Here is a 19,126-nt window from a genome sequence, read left to right on the forward strand (position 1 = left end):
AAATGGCGAGCATGTTTGGTGTGATGGGGATTCGAAACACGCGATCCTCAGATTATGAGTCGAACGCCTTAACCATGTGGCTATGCCGGGCCAGGGTTATTAGTCAACACCATTCACTGTTGTCACGTCAGTTACTCTTATGACGCACCCGATGGCTCCGATCGCGATCTTCTTTTCGATACATTAATGTTTTAACGGTAACGGGACGCGAACCATGGAACTGCAACTTCACAATCCAGCACACTGCTCGTTCTCAATAGATAGAAGGCTGTATTAATTACTCCTCTCTATTATACCACAGAAACACTACGCTCTCGGCACTTTCTATTGTATTCTTAATTGCCAGTAAATGGTAGATTTGTCGGTGTAATAGCACAATAAATGTCAGTAATCATCAGCAAAAGTTGTTTATTAGCAATAACAAGTATGTAGAGAATGATTTAGTCCATGTTATAGGTTTACATGCATAATTTACTCGTGTCGTGCTCCGTACAACAATACACTTTAACGTATTCGTTCCGCCAGTTATGTTATATTTACAGCTCTCGCGTGTTTAACAACTAACTGCAGTTTGTCACTAGAGGGCTGAAATATTAGATCCACTATTGGCTCCCGTACCACATTACACTAAAATATATATGAATCATTACGAGCTGTCCCCCCCTACCCCAGTGACACAGCGATATGTCTGCTGACTTACAACTATAGGAACAGAGTTTCGACACCCGTGGTGGGTAGAGTATATATAGCTGAATGAGTATCTGTATGCTTAACTAAAAACAACAACAAACATTACCAGCTACGGGGATGGATAAAGTAGCATTACATTTAAATTCGTTCTAAAAGTAATCTGGCGGAAAATTTAAGAAACAAATTAATATCAACATTAAAGGTAAAAATATAAAGTTGGTAAAACGTTGCACTTACAAATTATTTCAAACAAACATAATATTTATGATGCCACATCGAGTTTACTATTCCAAAGTCTTTCTTTAAAAGTGAGATTACAGCCGTTTTATTTTATTTTTCTGCATCTAAAACATTTTAAAAATGAGGTGCCTCTGATGACAAGTGTTTATGTCTTAGAATTATATATTATGAATACGTGCGCATATATTATTTATTAATACATTTTATATCGTAACTATTTCAAGGAAAATATTCATGATGTTGTTAGGCACAACGTTACACTATAGATTGCCTTACTGTGTCCATCAGTGGTATCGAAGCCTGATTTTTAGCGATATAAGCTTTCAGAGTTTCCGCTGAGCCACTGTGAAGCAGAAAAAATCTTACAGGGGCATTCAGTAGTACTTTTGATTTTACCTTTCAAATTATCACAATGTTTAACCACTAGATGTCGCAGTATTATTTAATTACAAATATATATTTGTTAAGTATTATATAATATTTCCATTTAAGTCGGTTGTTGTTTTTTTCTTTTTGGTGATTTTTCATTTGATATAAATTTTTGGACTGAAACTTTTCAAACCGAGATGTAAAATACATAAAAGTAACTGTATTCCAATATGTATATTGCGTTATTACTATCAAATCATATCTTGAGTTTGTTATTGATAATCGTATAGCATTGTGACAACTATTAAAAGGAAGCTTTTGGAAGCAAGACAAATATACATATATATATATTTGTTATTCATTAGTTTTACAAATTCCACGCGAATTTTTAATTAATGAATCTAACTGTAGCTGTTAAAAATGTACAGATTAAACTTTTTTTTAAGAAATCGACTTTTCAAGAAACTATTTTTCTACATCAAAGGGAAAGAAGAGAAATTTAATTTCAAACTACAATGGCGGGAAACCACGCTTACTGACTGAAGAAAAGCGGGAAATCAAAATGTATTAAATATAAACAAAACTTATGTTTCATATGTTCATTTTAATAGCTTTGTCGGAAAGTATGTTAAATGTATTTTTGAAGTGACATTCTAGAGGCGCAACCAGTCAAGATCACCCATCCCTACCTTATGGGTTGTTGTTTACCAACGAAAAATTGGATTGACCATCATATTATAACTCCTCCACGGCTGAAAAATCAAACATATTCGGTGACAGAATTTGAACCAACAAACTGCGAGTCGAGAACCCTAACCATTCAGTCCAATTAAATGTTATTTTAATGTTTTTCGCGCCCTTTCAGAATCTGACTTTATTCTAGGAATTAATTGTCTAAATATATATAGTTCCTCCGAAAGAGGTCGTTGTGGAGTAATACTTCAAACATTCACAGATATTTTATAAATCAATATCTCAGCGTTTTAGCAACTAAAATCCATTAAGATTTTGGTTGGACGTTCCGGACAAAGATAGGTCTGTTTCACACACACAGTAGTAAAATCTCTTAAAATGAATACAAAACTTGCCCAATCATTTTGTAGCCTGGCCTCGGACTGTATTGAGATTAGAGCAAAAAGTAAAGAGAACGTTTATTTCTATGATTATAAGTTCAACTCTACACAATGGACTCTCTGTACTCTTCCCACCGCGGTTATCGAAACCCAACTTTTAGAATAATAACTCCTCATACTTACCATTGAGCCACCAGGGGGCGTAAAGAAAGTAGATCACGTGCACAAGTAGTCAAATAATCCGTACTATTTAGAGAATATCTTTTATATGTGTTTGAGCTAAGTAATGTACCTATGTATATGTGTGTATATATGTATGTATATGTTTATATATACAACGAATACATTCACCACTCTTGATCCACATCCATATGTTCACAAAACATGTTTAACACACCCCTAGATATCATCCAATTGTACAATTTGGGTAAAACTACATTTTTCCTCATGACATACCCCCTGACCACCATACCCACTCATACTCCCTTCCCCAAAGTAAATTCCCATTTCATAGGTTTTTGCCCATGCCTCCATAACATAAGTATACACTTTACTTAAGGATAATCATACACACACAACATTGAAATTGTCTGTTATGCTATTACTGTTTATACTGCTATCGTGAGCAGTATTTTGTTGCAAAAGACCAGCGCCATCTGGAGTGCATAGTCTCGTACTGAAGTGGAACCAAAAAGAAAACAAGCCTGATCATATTAAAACTAGAGTCGTTTAACAACTTTGTATTTATAAAGAAAAACTCCTCGCAGCAACGTGGTGTTGAAACTAATCAGTTAACATGTACTTGTCACGCTCCCACCTCCACGGCGTTTGGCACATTTCCCCTTGTTGAGTGCGTTATCCAAACACCAACACTGACAGGTCTGATAATCAAAGGAACATATCGAGCACCTCATCTACAGAATGCCTGGGTTGACAAACAAACGTCACATAGGTGATTCTTGACAAACTTATATACACAAAGATAACTGCAATGCTACGTAACAAGCACGTTAGCCTTAAAATTAGTGTGTCATTGTTATAATGTTCGCTACCTATACGTGTGTTTGGATAGCTACAATGTTACGTAAGAAACACGTTAACACTAAAATTACCGACTTAATGTTATAACGTTCGCTACTTATACGCGTGTTTGTAATAACTAAAATGTTGCACAGGAAAGATGTTCACCCTAAATTTACCGACTTATTTTTACAACGTTCACTAGCTATAAGTGTGCTTGTGATAACTACAATGTTACATAGCAAACAAGTTAACCCTAAATTTACCGATTTATTATTACACCGTTCACAACGGTATAATCCACGTATGAGTTATTTCATGTTTCTACCTATTACAACCTTCAGTTTAAAGAAATGCCCCCCTCAAAAAAGAAAGAGTGGGCTAAATCACTCATTCTTTGTGTGAAACACATAGACAACCCAGCATTAATTAGTAGAATATTAATTAATGTTGGTGGTTTGTGTGTGTATTACGTTACTAAAGATTACGCAACTAATAACATGCGTAAATAGTTTTGAAAATTGTGTTTTCGAAACTCGATGTGGGTTGATAATTTTAGGTTTAAAATGGTCGACGACAATGAAAAATTACATAAGGTTAAACCTTAATAGTTAAGAGGTGCTAATATAAACAAATACGCTGAATCATCACATTTTTCGTTTAGTTTCGAATCTTGTTAAATAAGCAGAAAACCTAAAGAAATTATATACAAAATCAGTTGATAAATGAAATTGCTGGGTAACTAGGTCCACTATACACCCTGCAAGTGTGATAATAGCTCATATATCAGGTATTTCTTGTAATAATGATATCATATTCTCGAACAGGGCGTAGCCTAGTGGGTAGCCCGCCTGCACTGTGGTTTCTAGAATCCACGATTCGTGACCCGTTGTCGAAAAAATATACTTCGTAGTTTGGAGTCATGGGTGCATTATAAGAGTGACGGTCAGATCCATATTTGATCAGACAAAAGCAATCCAAGGGTTAGTGGTGGGCGCTATTGATTAGCTGCTTTCCCTCTAATAAATGTTTCAGTTCACAATTAATTCCAGCTATGCACTAATAGTCCCATTAATATTTTGAAACACGCTGTTCTCAGACTGTGTGCAGTGTTTTAGGCTTTTATTAATAGAGTCAGCTTAACAGTAACACCTAACTCTGAGTCTATAATTGTCTTCTCGAAGTAAGTAAAGACAAAATGATTCCATTGAAATCAGAGGTATGTTTGTAACCTAATTTTAAATCTCACTAAATAAAATGCTTTTTTTCTGTCCTAAATTTACCTCTTCCGATGGTTCAGCGCTAAGCTTAAAAGTTGATAACGCTAACAATTCTGGATTCGATCCTGATGGAAAGCAATGCATGATAGCTTATTGTAAAACTTCTCCATTAAAACAGGAAAAAATAGCACATTTATTCTGTTCCCTCCTTAAACCTTTAAAACTGTACTCCTGTGTCCCAATGGAAAGATCGATAGTTGTATAAGACTAAGATTCAGGATCTGATCCCACTGCTCACTTTTGCACTCAAGGTAGCATATACCCTTTACACAGTTTTATATAAGTTTTGACCTCTTCTTCAGAAAACAGCATCTGTATACTTTCTGTTGTTGTTTTTTAATGAAAATATATGGAAATAGGTACAAATACATAATCTGACACATGTTGTGCAACATTAGCACTGTGGCTAATCTGCATATTATAAAAATAAAGAAATACATAAGTAGTATTTTATGTTCCTGATAATGTCTACAGCGTAACTGGATATTCCTGAAAATGAGTCCAGACTTTGATGAGATGTGAAGAATTAGTCTGAATTAAGGAAAACTGAAAATTAATTTCAAATAAGTTACCACAATATATGACAATTAAAGAGTATATGCTGCCTTAAATTAACTAACTGACCTACATCCAGACACATTGTGATAGCTCTGTATGCTTTACGAGAGACGGATTTTACCGCATAAAATTATATGGCCTGTACAGATAGAGTGAGTAATACAGCAACAAAACTATCAAGGGAAAATTACATGTGCAGTACATATACATACAAGTTAAACGGAACGCCGAGAGGACATCACTGTTCTACAGCTGGTCCACAGCAGATAAAAATAAAGATATGTTGTGGAGAATTCAATTTTGATAGATAAAATGGATTTAGTGTGGAGATATGATGCTAATGACACATTTAAAATAACTCTTTAAGCTTTTCTTAAGTCTTTGTACTGCTGTATTGTTTGTAGATTATTGAACAAACAATAAACAGAAGACACAGTCGTGTACAATAATTAATCTGTACGAGGATATCTTGGGTACTTTGTATATCATGTATTATCCCTGGCTATCTTTTTTTTTTTTTTTGCACATCTGCTCAAATTTTCTTTTCTGTTTCTTGAAGCATAAATCACGACGAGAAGAAATATTCACTCTGCTTAATCTCACCCTCTCACAGCTCGTGCTTGGCACGAGCACCTGGACCCCATTCTTCGCCAATGACGAATTGATATCCAAATATAATAACACGTTAATTAGAAATTAAACATTGGAACAAGTAGGGCCAAAAATAAATGACTCCTTATACAGCTATATATATATAATCAATTCTCCGCATAAACTTACAGTCATAGTTTTACACATTCTCGTGGTTCATCTCATTCCTTCCACCTCTATCCTTTGTACTGAGACAAATACTTAATGTTGTAATATTATCAGAAAAGTTAACGTCAACAAGGCCAACATATGAGTTTCAGAATTATGAAGGATGAAAATGACGTATTTGTAAATGGGTGATCGATTAAAAATTAAACTATTAGTTTAATTAGAAAAAAAAAACCTCGTAAAAATTACAATAAAACATATATTTCACAAATGTTAAACTAAGTTGAGACACTGAATATTTTAAAATGTTTTGTTCTGACACGTCAAGTGAGTACGAATGGTTTAAAATCTTAAAATTTCATCAACGGAACCAACAAGTTTCAAAATTTCTGTAAACACTTACTATTTACTGTAAACTCGCAGATATTTCGCTTAAAATTAATAAAAATTAATTAGTTTTATGTCACTTTTACTGCATTTTCTCTCCTCGTAGTTGTTCCCCTGACAGGCTAGCAAGAAGGCTGCTAGTGAATAGCACCCTTTACCAACTCTTCGACTGTTTCATGTCTGATCCAATGTGGAATTTGACTGTCACTCTTATATCGCATTCTTTGGTCCCAAAGTGCAGAGCAATGGGACATGAACCATGAAACATCGAATTCACACTGAACATTCAGCCTCGTCTGGCCCCTTGCTCATAGTGCGGAACAGCACTTAGAATTAAAAATTAAACAAACAGAATACATTAGTTCTGAAAACTGTTATTATTCTGAGCACATCTATCTAGGACAACGTAATCATTTTTTTTAAAACAAAACACGTCCACGCCCGTGTTTAGGTTAGGTCCCGTCAGAAATGATTGATCATTGAAAAACGTTGGTTTTTTGTTTGTTTTTTGTTTTTTAACAGAGTAGCTTCAGTGCCTTACAGACAAAAAAAAAGCATTGCACGTTCACCTAAGGAGACACACGAGCGGACAACATACGGAGTGAGAGGGTGACGAAGGGAGACAACATCCTTGAAATACCACAAATTTTAAAATCGTTATTTATCTACGTGAGAGCGAGAGAAGAGAAGCCAGGACAATTCATTGATAAAATATTGATTTAGAAAGGCAATATTGGTGCTCATGAGAGCAGTGTGCATTATTGTTTTGTTATATACGCAAGTAGATCTGGATTTCACGTCTCTTTCCTCCATTACTACAATATTTGTTGATGTTTTTATATGTGAGTAGATAAAAGCACTATTACCTGTCTCCATATTTATTTTCAGCGATCTTTCCCTTTTCCTAAAGAAGATAATGGCGCGGTTAATGGGATTCTCCTTCTGACGTGATGGGCTGACATCTTCGTCCCGGTCCTCGTCAAGCTGTGTAAGTGCTGGTAATATAATTCGTCTTTCTCACCATTGCTTGACAAGCAGTATATTTAGACAGGCTGAGCACGACAGGGCAGATTACTGGCAGGGAGCGTTCAGCCTGAGAGACACGGGCTCATCTCATGCAAACCAAACCTGCCTCTTTAGAAGCATTACTGAAAAGCAGTTCAGAAATTGTATAAATATCAAAATGGGCGCGATCAACTTACGTACACAAAAAAAAAAAAAGTTTTGAATTTTTTTATTTATTTTTGTGTTGTTTGTAGTTCCATGCAACTCTTACCTCGAAAAATCGTTATAACACGAATATCCGAGTTAAACATTGTGTCTGGAAATAACGCATTCTTTACGTGTTTTTGAAAGTTTTTGAAATAAATCTTAATAATGTTGTTAACATAGACGTTAAGAGGCGGAGGGCAGTCCCCCTAGCTTACAATATACATGACCATTCGGGCAAAAGTAGAAGCTGAATATATGGTGATACCAGGTAATTTTTACGTTAATTCGGTAAAAAACTGGTACCAGAGGTTTCTTACTCATAACCTCATTGGGTCAAACATTACACAGCTCCCCTCAAGAAAATCTTCCGTACATCTATGTTTGCTAAGATGACTTCTGAACACCCTGTACTTTCTTATATATATAAACTAGTTTGAGAGATTTTAACTATTTAAGTTTCCACAATTATAATTTCAAATAGGCCGTTAAAATCAAAAATATATAAAATCAAAATTTTCCAAAACTTGTGATATATCAAGGGAATGTGATTCCGAAACATCACTTCTTTAACAAAAGATGCAGAACCGAAACGTTACTAACAACAGCTCCAATAATAGATTGTTTGCTAAAGACAAAATAAATAAACGTTCAATTCCTTTATTTCGATTACAATAAGGTCGTTGCGCCTGTCCCTTGCTGATATAGCGGTAAGTCTACGAATTTACAACGCTAAAATCAGGAGTTCGAGTCCCCTCGGTGGACTCAGCAGATAGCCCGATGTTGCTTTGCTATAAAAATACACACACACACTCGTTGCAACTACATCATTTAAAAAGTATGGTATATACACAGATTTTTCTTGTTCGTTCTTTTCGTCAGTTATCAACAAGCGAGTTTCTCGGCCATTGTAAGATGATTAGCTGTAGCTACGCATATTTAATCTTTCAACAAAGGACCAGATGTTTCGAGGTCACCATGGTGACCGATCCCCGAATATAGCTCGTGATTAGGGGCATGCTGTGTGTGTGGGTTAGACTGCGTAAATAAACACTTACTCCAGCAAAGGCTAATGTGGACCCTTATGCCAGCGGAAAAAAGTTCGACGAACACTTTCCAATAAAGCAGATGGTATAAATATATAATACATACGTAGATAGAATCAACAGCAGAATAAAACTCTTCTCTTCATTAGTTAGGACTATATATAAATTTCAATAGCACGGTTTGGATAGCATGGACTTCCTGTAGGCAAGCCCTTTGTTTTTATTATAACTTTTTTTGAGCAACAGCGGTTGTTTAACGTATTATATTAAGTACTCATATCTCAAACTCGGTAAATTCAAGCATACACCTTTAGAAATACAGCAACCATTAAAAGTTAGGACTAATTTTTATTTTTCAAGATAAACTTTTCATTATGAATTTTTCACTTTTTTTTAATATACCATTATAGAAGTACGTTCGGAAAACCTTAAATATAGTAAATTTAGGGAAACATTTTTGCAGATGCGACAACCATTACAAATTAGGCCTAATTTTCATTTTCTAAGATCTCCTTATTTGTTGCCCCCCGTGGCTCAGCGGTATGTCTGCGGACTTACAACGCTAAAAAGCGGGTTTCGATACCCGTGGTGGGAAGAGCACAGATAGCCCATTGTATAGCTTTGTTCTTAATTCAAAACAACAACCTCATTTGTTTTTACTATAAAGTATTTTAAAATTTTGCAATTGTGATTGTAGTTTGTTTTTACTATGATTTTTTTACGGTTGTTTGATACACAGCTACAAGCTAAATTAAGTGTTTAAGTACTCAAATACAATCACTTAAGGTAAACATCTTTAGAGACACAGCAGCAATTAAGAGAAAGGCCCAACATTCATATTTCAAAAATTCTTCCATGTTTCATGCCACCCTTATTATACCATGGGCCTTATGCTGAATTTTAATAGAATGACGTTAAATTTTATTTTTGAGAGTTGATCAAAAGAAAGTATTTGGTTGCTTTATTTCTCCACTTTTTTAATAAAGTATATACTCGCAATTTGAAAATATAAACCAAATAACGTCATATATTATATCTGGGCCCGGCATGACCAGGTGGTTAAGGCACTTGACTTGTAATCCGAGGATCGCAGGTTCGAATCCCCTTCACACCAAATATGCTCGCCATTTCAGCCGTGAGTACGTTATAATATAACGGTCAATCCCATTATTCGTTGGTAAAAGAGTATCCCAAGAATTGGCGGTGGGTGGTGATGACTATCTGCCTTCCCTCCAGTTTTACACTACTAAATTAGGGACGGCTAGCGCAGATAGCTAGCCCTCTTGTAGCTTTGCGTGAAATTAAAAGCGAATCAAACCAAATATCATATACGGAATCTAATAGAAAATAAACTCTGGTGTTTCAACATTTTTAATACCAATGAGCATGTTACACGATACTTAATGTGAACCATAGCATTATCTATGTTAAGCATCTTAAAATGTTAAAAACAACTATAATATTAATGAGCATGCGACTTAATGTGAACCCTAACACTATGTATGTTAAGTATCTTAAATCTACATTTTAAAAACATTTCTTTTTTTTTTCATGTCAAGATAAAACTCGCTCATTTCATGAATTACAGTGATCGAGAATTATTTAGAAACGACAGTGTTTTTCCTTAATTTTGTTAACGATTTAACGGTAAAAATACCAAATTCTTTAACCTGAACGTTTTAGAAAAATGAGGCCTTTTTCCCAATTTTTCCTTGATGAAATGAAGAATGGTTCACCTTTCAAAACAGCCCAGCGTGGCCAGGTGGTTAAGGCACTCGACTCGTAATCCGAGGGTTGCGGGTTCGAATCCCCGTCACACCCAACATACTCGTTCTTTCAGCCGTGGGGGCGTTATAATTATATGGCCAATCCCATTATTCGTTGGTAAAAGAGTAGCCCAAGAGTTGGCGGTGGGTGGTGATGACTAGCTGCCTTCCCTCTAGTCCTATACTGTTAAATGAAGGACGGCTAGCGCAGATAGTCCTCGTGTAGCTTTTCAAACCAAACCTTTCAAAACTACTTGCGTTGTAGGGTCTTGTATTCAGTTTGAAGTAATTATTGAATGTGTGTGTTTTCCTGGAATCATTATTGATTTAATGTAGCCCACCATTAACTTTATTACATGGTTATTAACTAATATAAGCCAACAAATAAATAGCGCAATATAAGATAACATTATTGTTTAAAAATAAATAGTATAGCGTAAGTCAACAATGTAGTTTATAAATAAATAGTACAATGTAAGTCAATAATGTTGTTTAAAAATAAATAGCACAATATAAGCTAAAATTATTGTTTAAAAATATATAGTATAATGTAAGTCAACAAAGATGTTTATAAATAAATAGTACAATGTAAGTCAATAATGTTTAAAAATAAATAGCACAATATAAGCTAAAATTATTGTTTAAAAATATATAGTATAATGTAAGTCAACAAAGTTGTTTATAAATAAAGAATACAATATATGCAATATGTTCAAAAATAAAAAGTACAATGTTTAAATCTATTTACAATACTGGGCGTTATGTAGTTAGGAACAGAATATATGGTCAGTGGAGCTTGTTTAATTTAGAGAGCTTGGTCAATATTACCACTGGTCCAGGTTTCCTTACCAGAGTCAGGGCTAGTGGTTTATCAATAGAAATGTTGTGGTTCAATTAGCGAGGGCGGTTCGTTCATTAAGCTACCTAATCGCCCTTCTAAACATTCCTAGCAGGATGGCATTCCATTGCAGACCATAACAAATCGCCTAGGGTTGTCATGTGGGGGGTGTAAGCTGCCACCAAACAGGTTTCCCACCCTCTTTCACACCTCAATCCTCTCCCCTGTTCCCTGTCTTCTTCAACAAAATCCTTAGTCAAAAGATGTCTTAGAATTAAGAAATAGACTTGGAAATCTACTTATCCCTGCGATCAATACCTCTATGGTGATGTGAAAGAGATATTTCAGGTGTGAGAACATGAAAGTGGATGGGGATATTCGTATTGTTAGCTACCAGTTGTGGATACTGCTCGTGTATAAACTGTGCATACAGACACTCATTAAGGATCCGTTTACACCCAAAACGTGGCAAAAGACAAACTTGCCAAAAGTATATATACACACACACAGTAAGATGGGGGAGAATTCCTTTAGCTTACACAGATGTTAGTGAATACATGTTGAAGTAGCATGCACACTAACTCCATCTACATTGTTCGCCATCAAAATATTTTATCCGATGTTTTTCAAAATTTGTACTGTATATTGTAGAAATTCGGACATCCTGGCAATAAAGTTAGTGGAAAAAAACACAACAACCTTTACTCTCTAATTAATACAAAACCTTATATTCAGCGGATCATTCCAACAAATTCTTGGATGGAAGCAAAATAGAACCGTAATTTCTACAAAATACATGAACTGTTGATGACGTAGCACGTTTAGAACATTCATACATCAGTTGTGATAACTATCCTTGTAAGAGTCAGAATGTTATGAGAAACATACACTAATCAACTGCATTATGAAAACTTCAACTTTGTATCTACTAATATCAGTAAGTTTTCACAAACATAGCCCACTTATCAGTAAGATTTCACAAACATAGCCCACTTATCAGGCATTTTATATTTCTAAAAAAAAAAAAAGCGCCATAATTTCTATTTTAGCTAACGTTTCGTCACTGCGACTTCATGGCGAAACGTTGGCTGAAATAGAGGTATAAAGTTATTAAAATATTGTTTTCATGTCTTCATATTGTTGCTAATAGCATCTGCTGTAACAATATGTTCAATACAGTTTAACATGCCATTGGTAACAGAGAAATAGATGAGAGAAGATAATACCAACATTATTAGGCTCAATGTTGGCAAATTTTCTGTTGGAAAAATAATTATTAGACGTTAATATAAAATTCTTAGACATCTATCTATAAACAATCCACAGCACTGGCGTGGTCAGGAAATGTTTCGTAAAACAAAAAACAAAAGTTGGAAACTTTTAAACTTTTTATTTTATGGACAATGATAAACGTCACTTTCTGTATATTTTCACAAACAGGTATGCCCGGCATGGTCAGGTGGTTAGGGTGCTCGACTCGTAGTCTGCGGTTCGTGGGTTCGAGTCTCCGTCACACCAAACATGCTCGCCCTTTCGTCCGTGGGGTCGTTGTTATGTTCGATCAATCCCACTATTCTTTGGTAAAAAAGTAACCCAAGAGTTGGAGGTGGGTGGTGATGACTACAGGCCTTCCCTCTAGTCTTACACTGCTAAATTAGGGACGGCCGGAGCAGATAGCCCTCATATAGCTTTGGGCAAAATTCAGAAAACAAACAAACATACAAAGGCCTCATAACTCTTATAGCAATACGGTAAATATTGGAACTTACCACCTCGTAAATCTTATCCACTTTCCACAAATTGCATGACTCAATTCAAAATTCCAAAACACAACATGAAATGGTTAGATGGATAAATTCATTTGTTTGTAGAACGCGAACGATAAGCTCTAGACCTTACTTTCTCAACTCATTCTTTCCTTTATTAATATTAGGAGCTTTCGTAATTAGCGCTTTTGGCTTTCTTCTATGATAGTTATGACTTCATCACGTTTAGTTTTTGCGTATCATAGTCTCTCAAATATGCGCTGTTTTAAAATAGTATTACAGTTGATATATGTCAACGTGAAGCGATGGAATCGGCGCCCCCGTATTGTTTTTGTCTGAGATTTTCTGGGAATTAAGCATTTTAGGCTTAAAGCTACCCACTCTGTGGTTTGCTAAGGATTTACCTCAATCTTTTTGTTCTGTTTCAGATATTACTTTCTAGAACAATGATCCGATGAGTGACAGCCTTCAGAGGAAAGTGATTGGTTTGCTAACGGTGACGTCAGCAGAAGCTCGGAGTCAAGTTGTGACGAAGTGGTGTAGAGGAGTGTCGAAGTTCACAAAACATACAAGTTATCGGTAGTGACGGTAGTTTAGCAGGTGCTAGTGGTTTAGTTACAAATTGAAACAGTCATGCCAGAAAGTATTGTCGAAGCTTATAATAGTTTGAGTTACGAGTTTCACACCCAAGCGTTTCCTCCAGCTGATTTTTGATCTACGCTTGTGTTCGATTCATCAAAATATCATCGTGATAACAAACATAAACGTAGAAGTAAAACTGTCTGTTCTGGTGTGGACCAGCATGTGCAGTTCGGCGAAGAGGCGTTCCTTAGCCGTTCCAACGCCTGCAATAGGCTATAGTTTGGCGCGAGTTATAACCTATCTTTCACTGGAACTTTTATTATTCTTTATCCTAGCATCTGGAAAAGTAGCAGGGCGCCATCAAAAATGTGAGGAGATAACTATTCCAATGTGTACCGACATTGGCTACAACTACACCTCCATGCCCAACACTTTTCACCACGAAACCCAGGAAGAAGCAGGATTGCAGGTTCATCAGTTTTGGCCTCTCGTGAAAATCCAATGTTCGGATGATCTTCAGTTCTTTCTCTGTTCCATGCATACACCAATATGCATGAAGGATTATTCTAAACCCATCCCGCCTTGTCGATCTGTCTGTGAGCGGGCGCGAGCTGGTTGTGAACCTCTTATGATGAACTATGGTTTCACTTGGCCAGAAACAATGAAGTGTGATGACCTGCCTAACTATGGTGACCCCATCAGAATGTGCATGGACCGCAACGAAGGCCAAAAACCAAACCGTTCTTCGAGTTATATTAACATAAATAGGAACAGATTCCCCGAAAAAAAGAGTCCGAAATACATAGTGCCAAAAATGACAAAAAATGGTGGTTATCCCCGCATGACAAGAATTCAAGAAAAAGACTGTCGGTGCTTTTGTCGAAATCCCTTGGTTCCCTTGGTAGCCACGGGGAACTATGGTTACTTTAATTCTGTGGAGACGGGAAGTGTACTGAACTGTGCTATTCCATGTTACGGTCCCTTCTTCTCTGCGGACGAACACACTTTCGCTACACTGTGGCTCGGGCTGTGGGCGGTGCTGTGCTGTGTGTCAACTAGCTTGACCGTTATCACCTTCCTGATCGACATGCAGAGGTTTCGCTACCCTGAACGCCCAATCATATTTCTGTCTGGCTGCTACTTGATGGTATCCGTGGGATATCTGGTCCGGCTAGGGATGGGACACGCAGAGCTAGCCTGTGATGGACCAATCATCCGGTACCAGGATTCGGAACGACCTCCAGCATGCACCATCGTATTCCTGATGATTTACTTTTTCGGAATGGCCAGTTCTCTTTGGTGGGTTATCTTAGCCCTAACGTGGCTGCTAGCAGCTGGACTGAAGTGGGGGAACGAGGCTATTGCTGGATACTCTTTGTATTTTCATTTATTAGCCTGGTCAGTACCAACCGTCAAAACCATCGCCATCTTAGCCGTGGACGGAGTGGATGGGGACCCGGTGGCAGGCATTTGTTACGTAGGAAACCAGAACTTGTCTCTTCTGCGGGGGTTTGTACTAGCTCCTCTGTGTGTTTACCTTTTTCTGGGGACATCCTTTCTCCTAACGGGATTTGTGGCCCTCTTTCGGATAAGGAATGTCATCCGACAGCAGGCTCGGGCTAAGGTGGAAAAGCTAGAAAAGCTGATGATCCGGATTGGAGTCTTCTCTGTGCTGTATACGGTACCAGCCACCATCGTCATCGGCTGTTACATCTACGAGCAACACTTCCGGGAGGCTTGGGAGAGAAGGCACAACTGCCCCTGCAGTAATCCGGCTGTACGACCCGACTACTCCGTGTTCATGCTCAAGTACTTTATGTGTCTGGTGGTCGGGATCACTTCTGGATTCTGGATCTGGTCCGGGAAGACTGTAGATTCCTGGCGGAGAGTTTATGGGCGACTTTGTGGGAGTAAAGACCGTGAATTAGATAGGACGTGTAAACCTATACATAGGGTAAGCGATATTGAGAAGTTTCCGCCTCGCTGTAAACAAATGCTTACTCAAGTGTAAAAACTGTATTAAAAATTATTCGCCTAGCGGTAAACAGATGCTTACTCGAGTGTAAAAACGAAATGGAAAAGTTTCCGCCTCGCTGTAAAAGAAATATGTGTATATAAATGTGTGTGTGTGAATACGGTGTATGTGAGACTAGCATTTAAAGAGACGAGTTGCACACAAATCGTGTAACATACTAGACGTATTAATGTTAATTTTTAGTAACATATTGTTTATGCGATGTTACGTAGATATAATAATTATTTGCTGTAACGATTGTTAATTACAGTTCACAAAACTTTCGAAAAAGTGTCATATCACATCCCTGTAAATGATTCATGTATAAGACACAAAGTATCTTTACTAAACACGTTTCTTGAATTAGTAAATTTTCGTGTTATTTCGTGCTTGAATATTATTGATTTTTCAGAGTCTCTCAGTAGTTAGTGTAATTTACTATAGTGTTTGATTTTTATGAAAGCTCTTGTGAAAAGAAAGGTAGAATATAGAGTATTACTGTGTGAGGAGTAGTTGAAATATTCTAAAATTATTTTGTTTTCAGAGAAAAACTGAAGAAAAACAAACAAACAAACTGCAAATCATAAATATCACGCTAATTCTATTACACGTCTCACATATTTGAGCAAAGCCACGTTATGTCCAACGTGAGAGCTCGAGCCCTAGATTTTAGCGTGGCGAGTTCATAAACTTACCATTTCCCATCAGGAGACATTTCATACAGTTATTAGTACGCATATTAAATATGAGGCCTGAATATATTTTTTTTTTTTAAATAGACGTTCTATCTCAGAAGAAAAGACCAAAACGAGTACATGTTACAAAGCATGGCTTCACAGTAACATAACCTGCAAGATCGTAAAAAGTTTCATTTAACAGGTGAACGACTGACTATGTTATACACCTTTAGCTCTCGTTAAAGAATATTGTGACTACAAGTTGAATGCAAATCTTGCACCAAATGAACCTTAGTCTGTATATTCTCTTATTAATCGTTTAAGAATGTTAAACTATTTGCATATTGACATCATGTAACAGGTGGGTGTCTTCAATTTGTTCATCTTATGTTAGAACATCAATTTGTTTCAAGTAAAAAAGTGGTGACCAGAATATAACTTACTCTGGTCTGATCTGAGACAAAACATATAAGCGGAAAAAGACGCTCATCTTTCTCGGAAAAAAATATAGTTTACAGTAACAAGTTTTACTTTCCAAACCAGCGTTCCTTCTCGTTCGCTCGCTCTTTTTTATGGGAGATTAATCATCACTGGTTTTGTTTCAGAGAAAAACATAGTGGTTATGATATAGAAAAATTATGTTATTGAAACTACCAAAAGACGTTTTCTATTTCTAAAACTTTCGGGTTTCTTGGATAGTTTTACTCCTTTGTTACATGTAGTTTTGTAACTACAGAAGAAATAAGGAATACTGTAAGCTTACTGACAAGAATACTGAAACTTAGAGTAAGTTTTATAATATTCTAGCAATGAGCAGAAATTATCTCAGCTGAAAACCATCATATAACCAACTCTTATCAGAGAGGTGAGACAGATCATGTAACTAACACTCGTCTGAGTTGAGAAATGTCACATAATTAACTCTTATCAGAGATGAGAAAATTCATAAAGCTAACTTTTATCTGCGCTGAGGAAGGTCGTATAACTAACACAGAACATTCGTCAGATCTGACTGAAAAACATGTAATTAGTATTAATCTGAACTCAGAGCGAAAAACCGTCCACCTGATTCTCAACTGGTTCATGCTGAAAAAGATGACATCAACATTCACTAGGTTCATGATCAACTGCCAGTGTAAGGAGTTGAGTGGCGTTTTCTACATCTTAGAAAATAAGTTTTGCAACCGATGTTGTAATAACACAAACAATACTGTGTAATAAGTTCTTACAATAAAAGAGCCTGACTTAATTAAAATTGAAATATTACTATACAATTGGTTACGCTGATTCACACCCTTAAAGTAGTGGTATTATGCGAGGGACCTCACCGGTACTTCGTGATATATGCTACACAGATCTTCAGCTTAATAATATTATATTCTACCAAGTTCCATTTACAGTTCATGTATCAAGATGATAAGAAAATTACAAATGAAAACAAAGACAGTGACTTCGAGCATCACAAGATACTTCACGTCCGATAAAACGTCAGCTCGTCTTCAACGAATGTTTTATATCCGATGTACAGTCACATTTATGTTTCTCACTGTTTAATTCTTTTTTATTTATAGTCCTGTATGTTACTAGTATATTATGAAGACATGGTCCTTGAGTTTTACTTATTTACAGTTCTACACGGTTTTTTGTGTTATTAGTTTATATTAAAGCCCTGGTCTTCAGTTTTACTTATTTATAGTCCTGTGTGTTACAGGTGTAACATAAAGACATGGTACTTGAGTTTTACTTATTTACAGTCCTGTATGTTACTAGTGTATTATGAAGACATGGTCCTTCAGTTTTACTTATTTATAGTCCTGTATGTTACTAGTGTATTATGAAGACATGGTCCTTCAGTTTCACTTATTTATAATCCTGTGTGTTACAGGTGTAACATAAAGACATGGTACTTGAGTTTTACTTATTTACAGTCCTGTATGTTACTAGTGTATTATGAAGACATGGTCCTTCAGTTTTACTTATTTATAGTCCTGTATGTTACTAGTGTATCATGAAGACATGGTCCTTCAGTTTTACTTATTTATAGTCCTGTATGTTACTAGTGTATTATGAAGACATGGTCCTTCAGTTTTACTTATTTATAGTCCTGTATGTTACTAGTGTATCATGAAGACATGGTCCTTCAGTTTTACTTATTTATAGTCCTGTATGTTACTAGTGTATTATGAAGACATGGTCCTTCAGTTTTACTTATTTATAGTCCTGTATGTTACTAGTGTATTATGAAGACATGGTCCTTCAGTTTTACTTATTTATAGTCCTGTATGTTACTAGTGTATTATGAAGACATGGTCCTTCAGATTTACTTATTTATAATCCTGTGTGTTGCAGGTGTAACATAAAGACATGGTACTTGAGTTTTACTTATTTACAGTCCTACACGGTTCTGTAGGTTATTAGTATATATTAAAGTTTTGCTCCTTCAGTTTTCCTTATTTATAGTATTACGCAGTTTTGCACGTTATTAGTGTATTTTAAGGTCCTGGTCCTTCACCTTTACTTGTTTAGAGTCCTTCATATTTCTGTGCGTTACTTGTTTATTGTAAAGTCCTAGTCCTTCAGGTTTACTTGTTTAGAGTCCTTCACATTTCTGTGCGTTACTTGGTTATTGTAAAGTCCCGGTCCTTCAGTTTTACTTATTTACAGTCCTACAGTTCTGTACGTTATTAGTGTGTTGTAAAGTCCTAGTCGTTTAGTTTTACTTATTTACAGTCCCACAGTTCTGTACGTTATTAGTGTGTTGTAAAGTCCTAGTCGTTTAGTTTTACTTATTTACAGTCCTACAGTTCTGTACGTTATTAGTGTGTTGTAAAGTCCTAGTCGTTTAGTTTTAC

The 19,126-nt window shown here is 36.1% G+C and overlaps 1 protein-coding gene across 2 annotated transcripts in view; it reads left to right on the forward strand.

Annotated features, from left to right (window-relative positions):
* Positions 1-17,564, forward strand: part of LOC143238304 (frizzled-5-like) — a 33,938-nt gene extending 16,374 nt beyond the window's left edge. The window contains exons 4-5 of one of the 2 annotated variants that reach the window (XM_076478402.1): positions 7,265-7,364; positions 13,430-17,564. In XM_076478402.1, the coding sequence (XP_076334517.1) occupies positions 13,804-15,594 (1,791 nt within the window). In that variant the 5' untranslated portion in view covers positions 7,265-7,364; positions 13,430-13,803 and the 3' untranslated portion in view covers positions 15,595-17,564. The remainder of the gene's footprint in view (positions 1-7,264; positions 7,365-13,429) is intronic. The other variant, XM_076478403.1, reaches the window with a different exon arrangement.
* Positions 17,565-19,126: the final 1,562 nt, after the last annotated feature.

This window comes from Tachypleus tridentatus, chromosome 13 (assembly GCF_004210375.1).
Source record: "Tachypleus tridentatus isolate NWPU-2018 chromosome 13, ASM421037v1, whole genome shotgun sequence".
NCBI classification, from domain to species: Eukaryota; Metazoa; Arthropoda; class Merostomata; order Xiphosura; family Limulidae; genus Tachypleus; species Tachypleus tridentatus.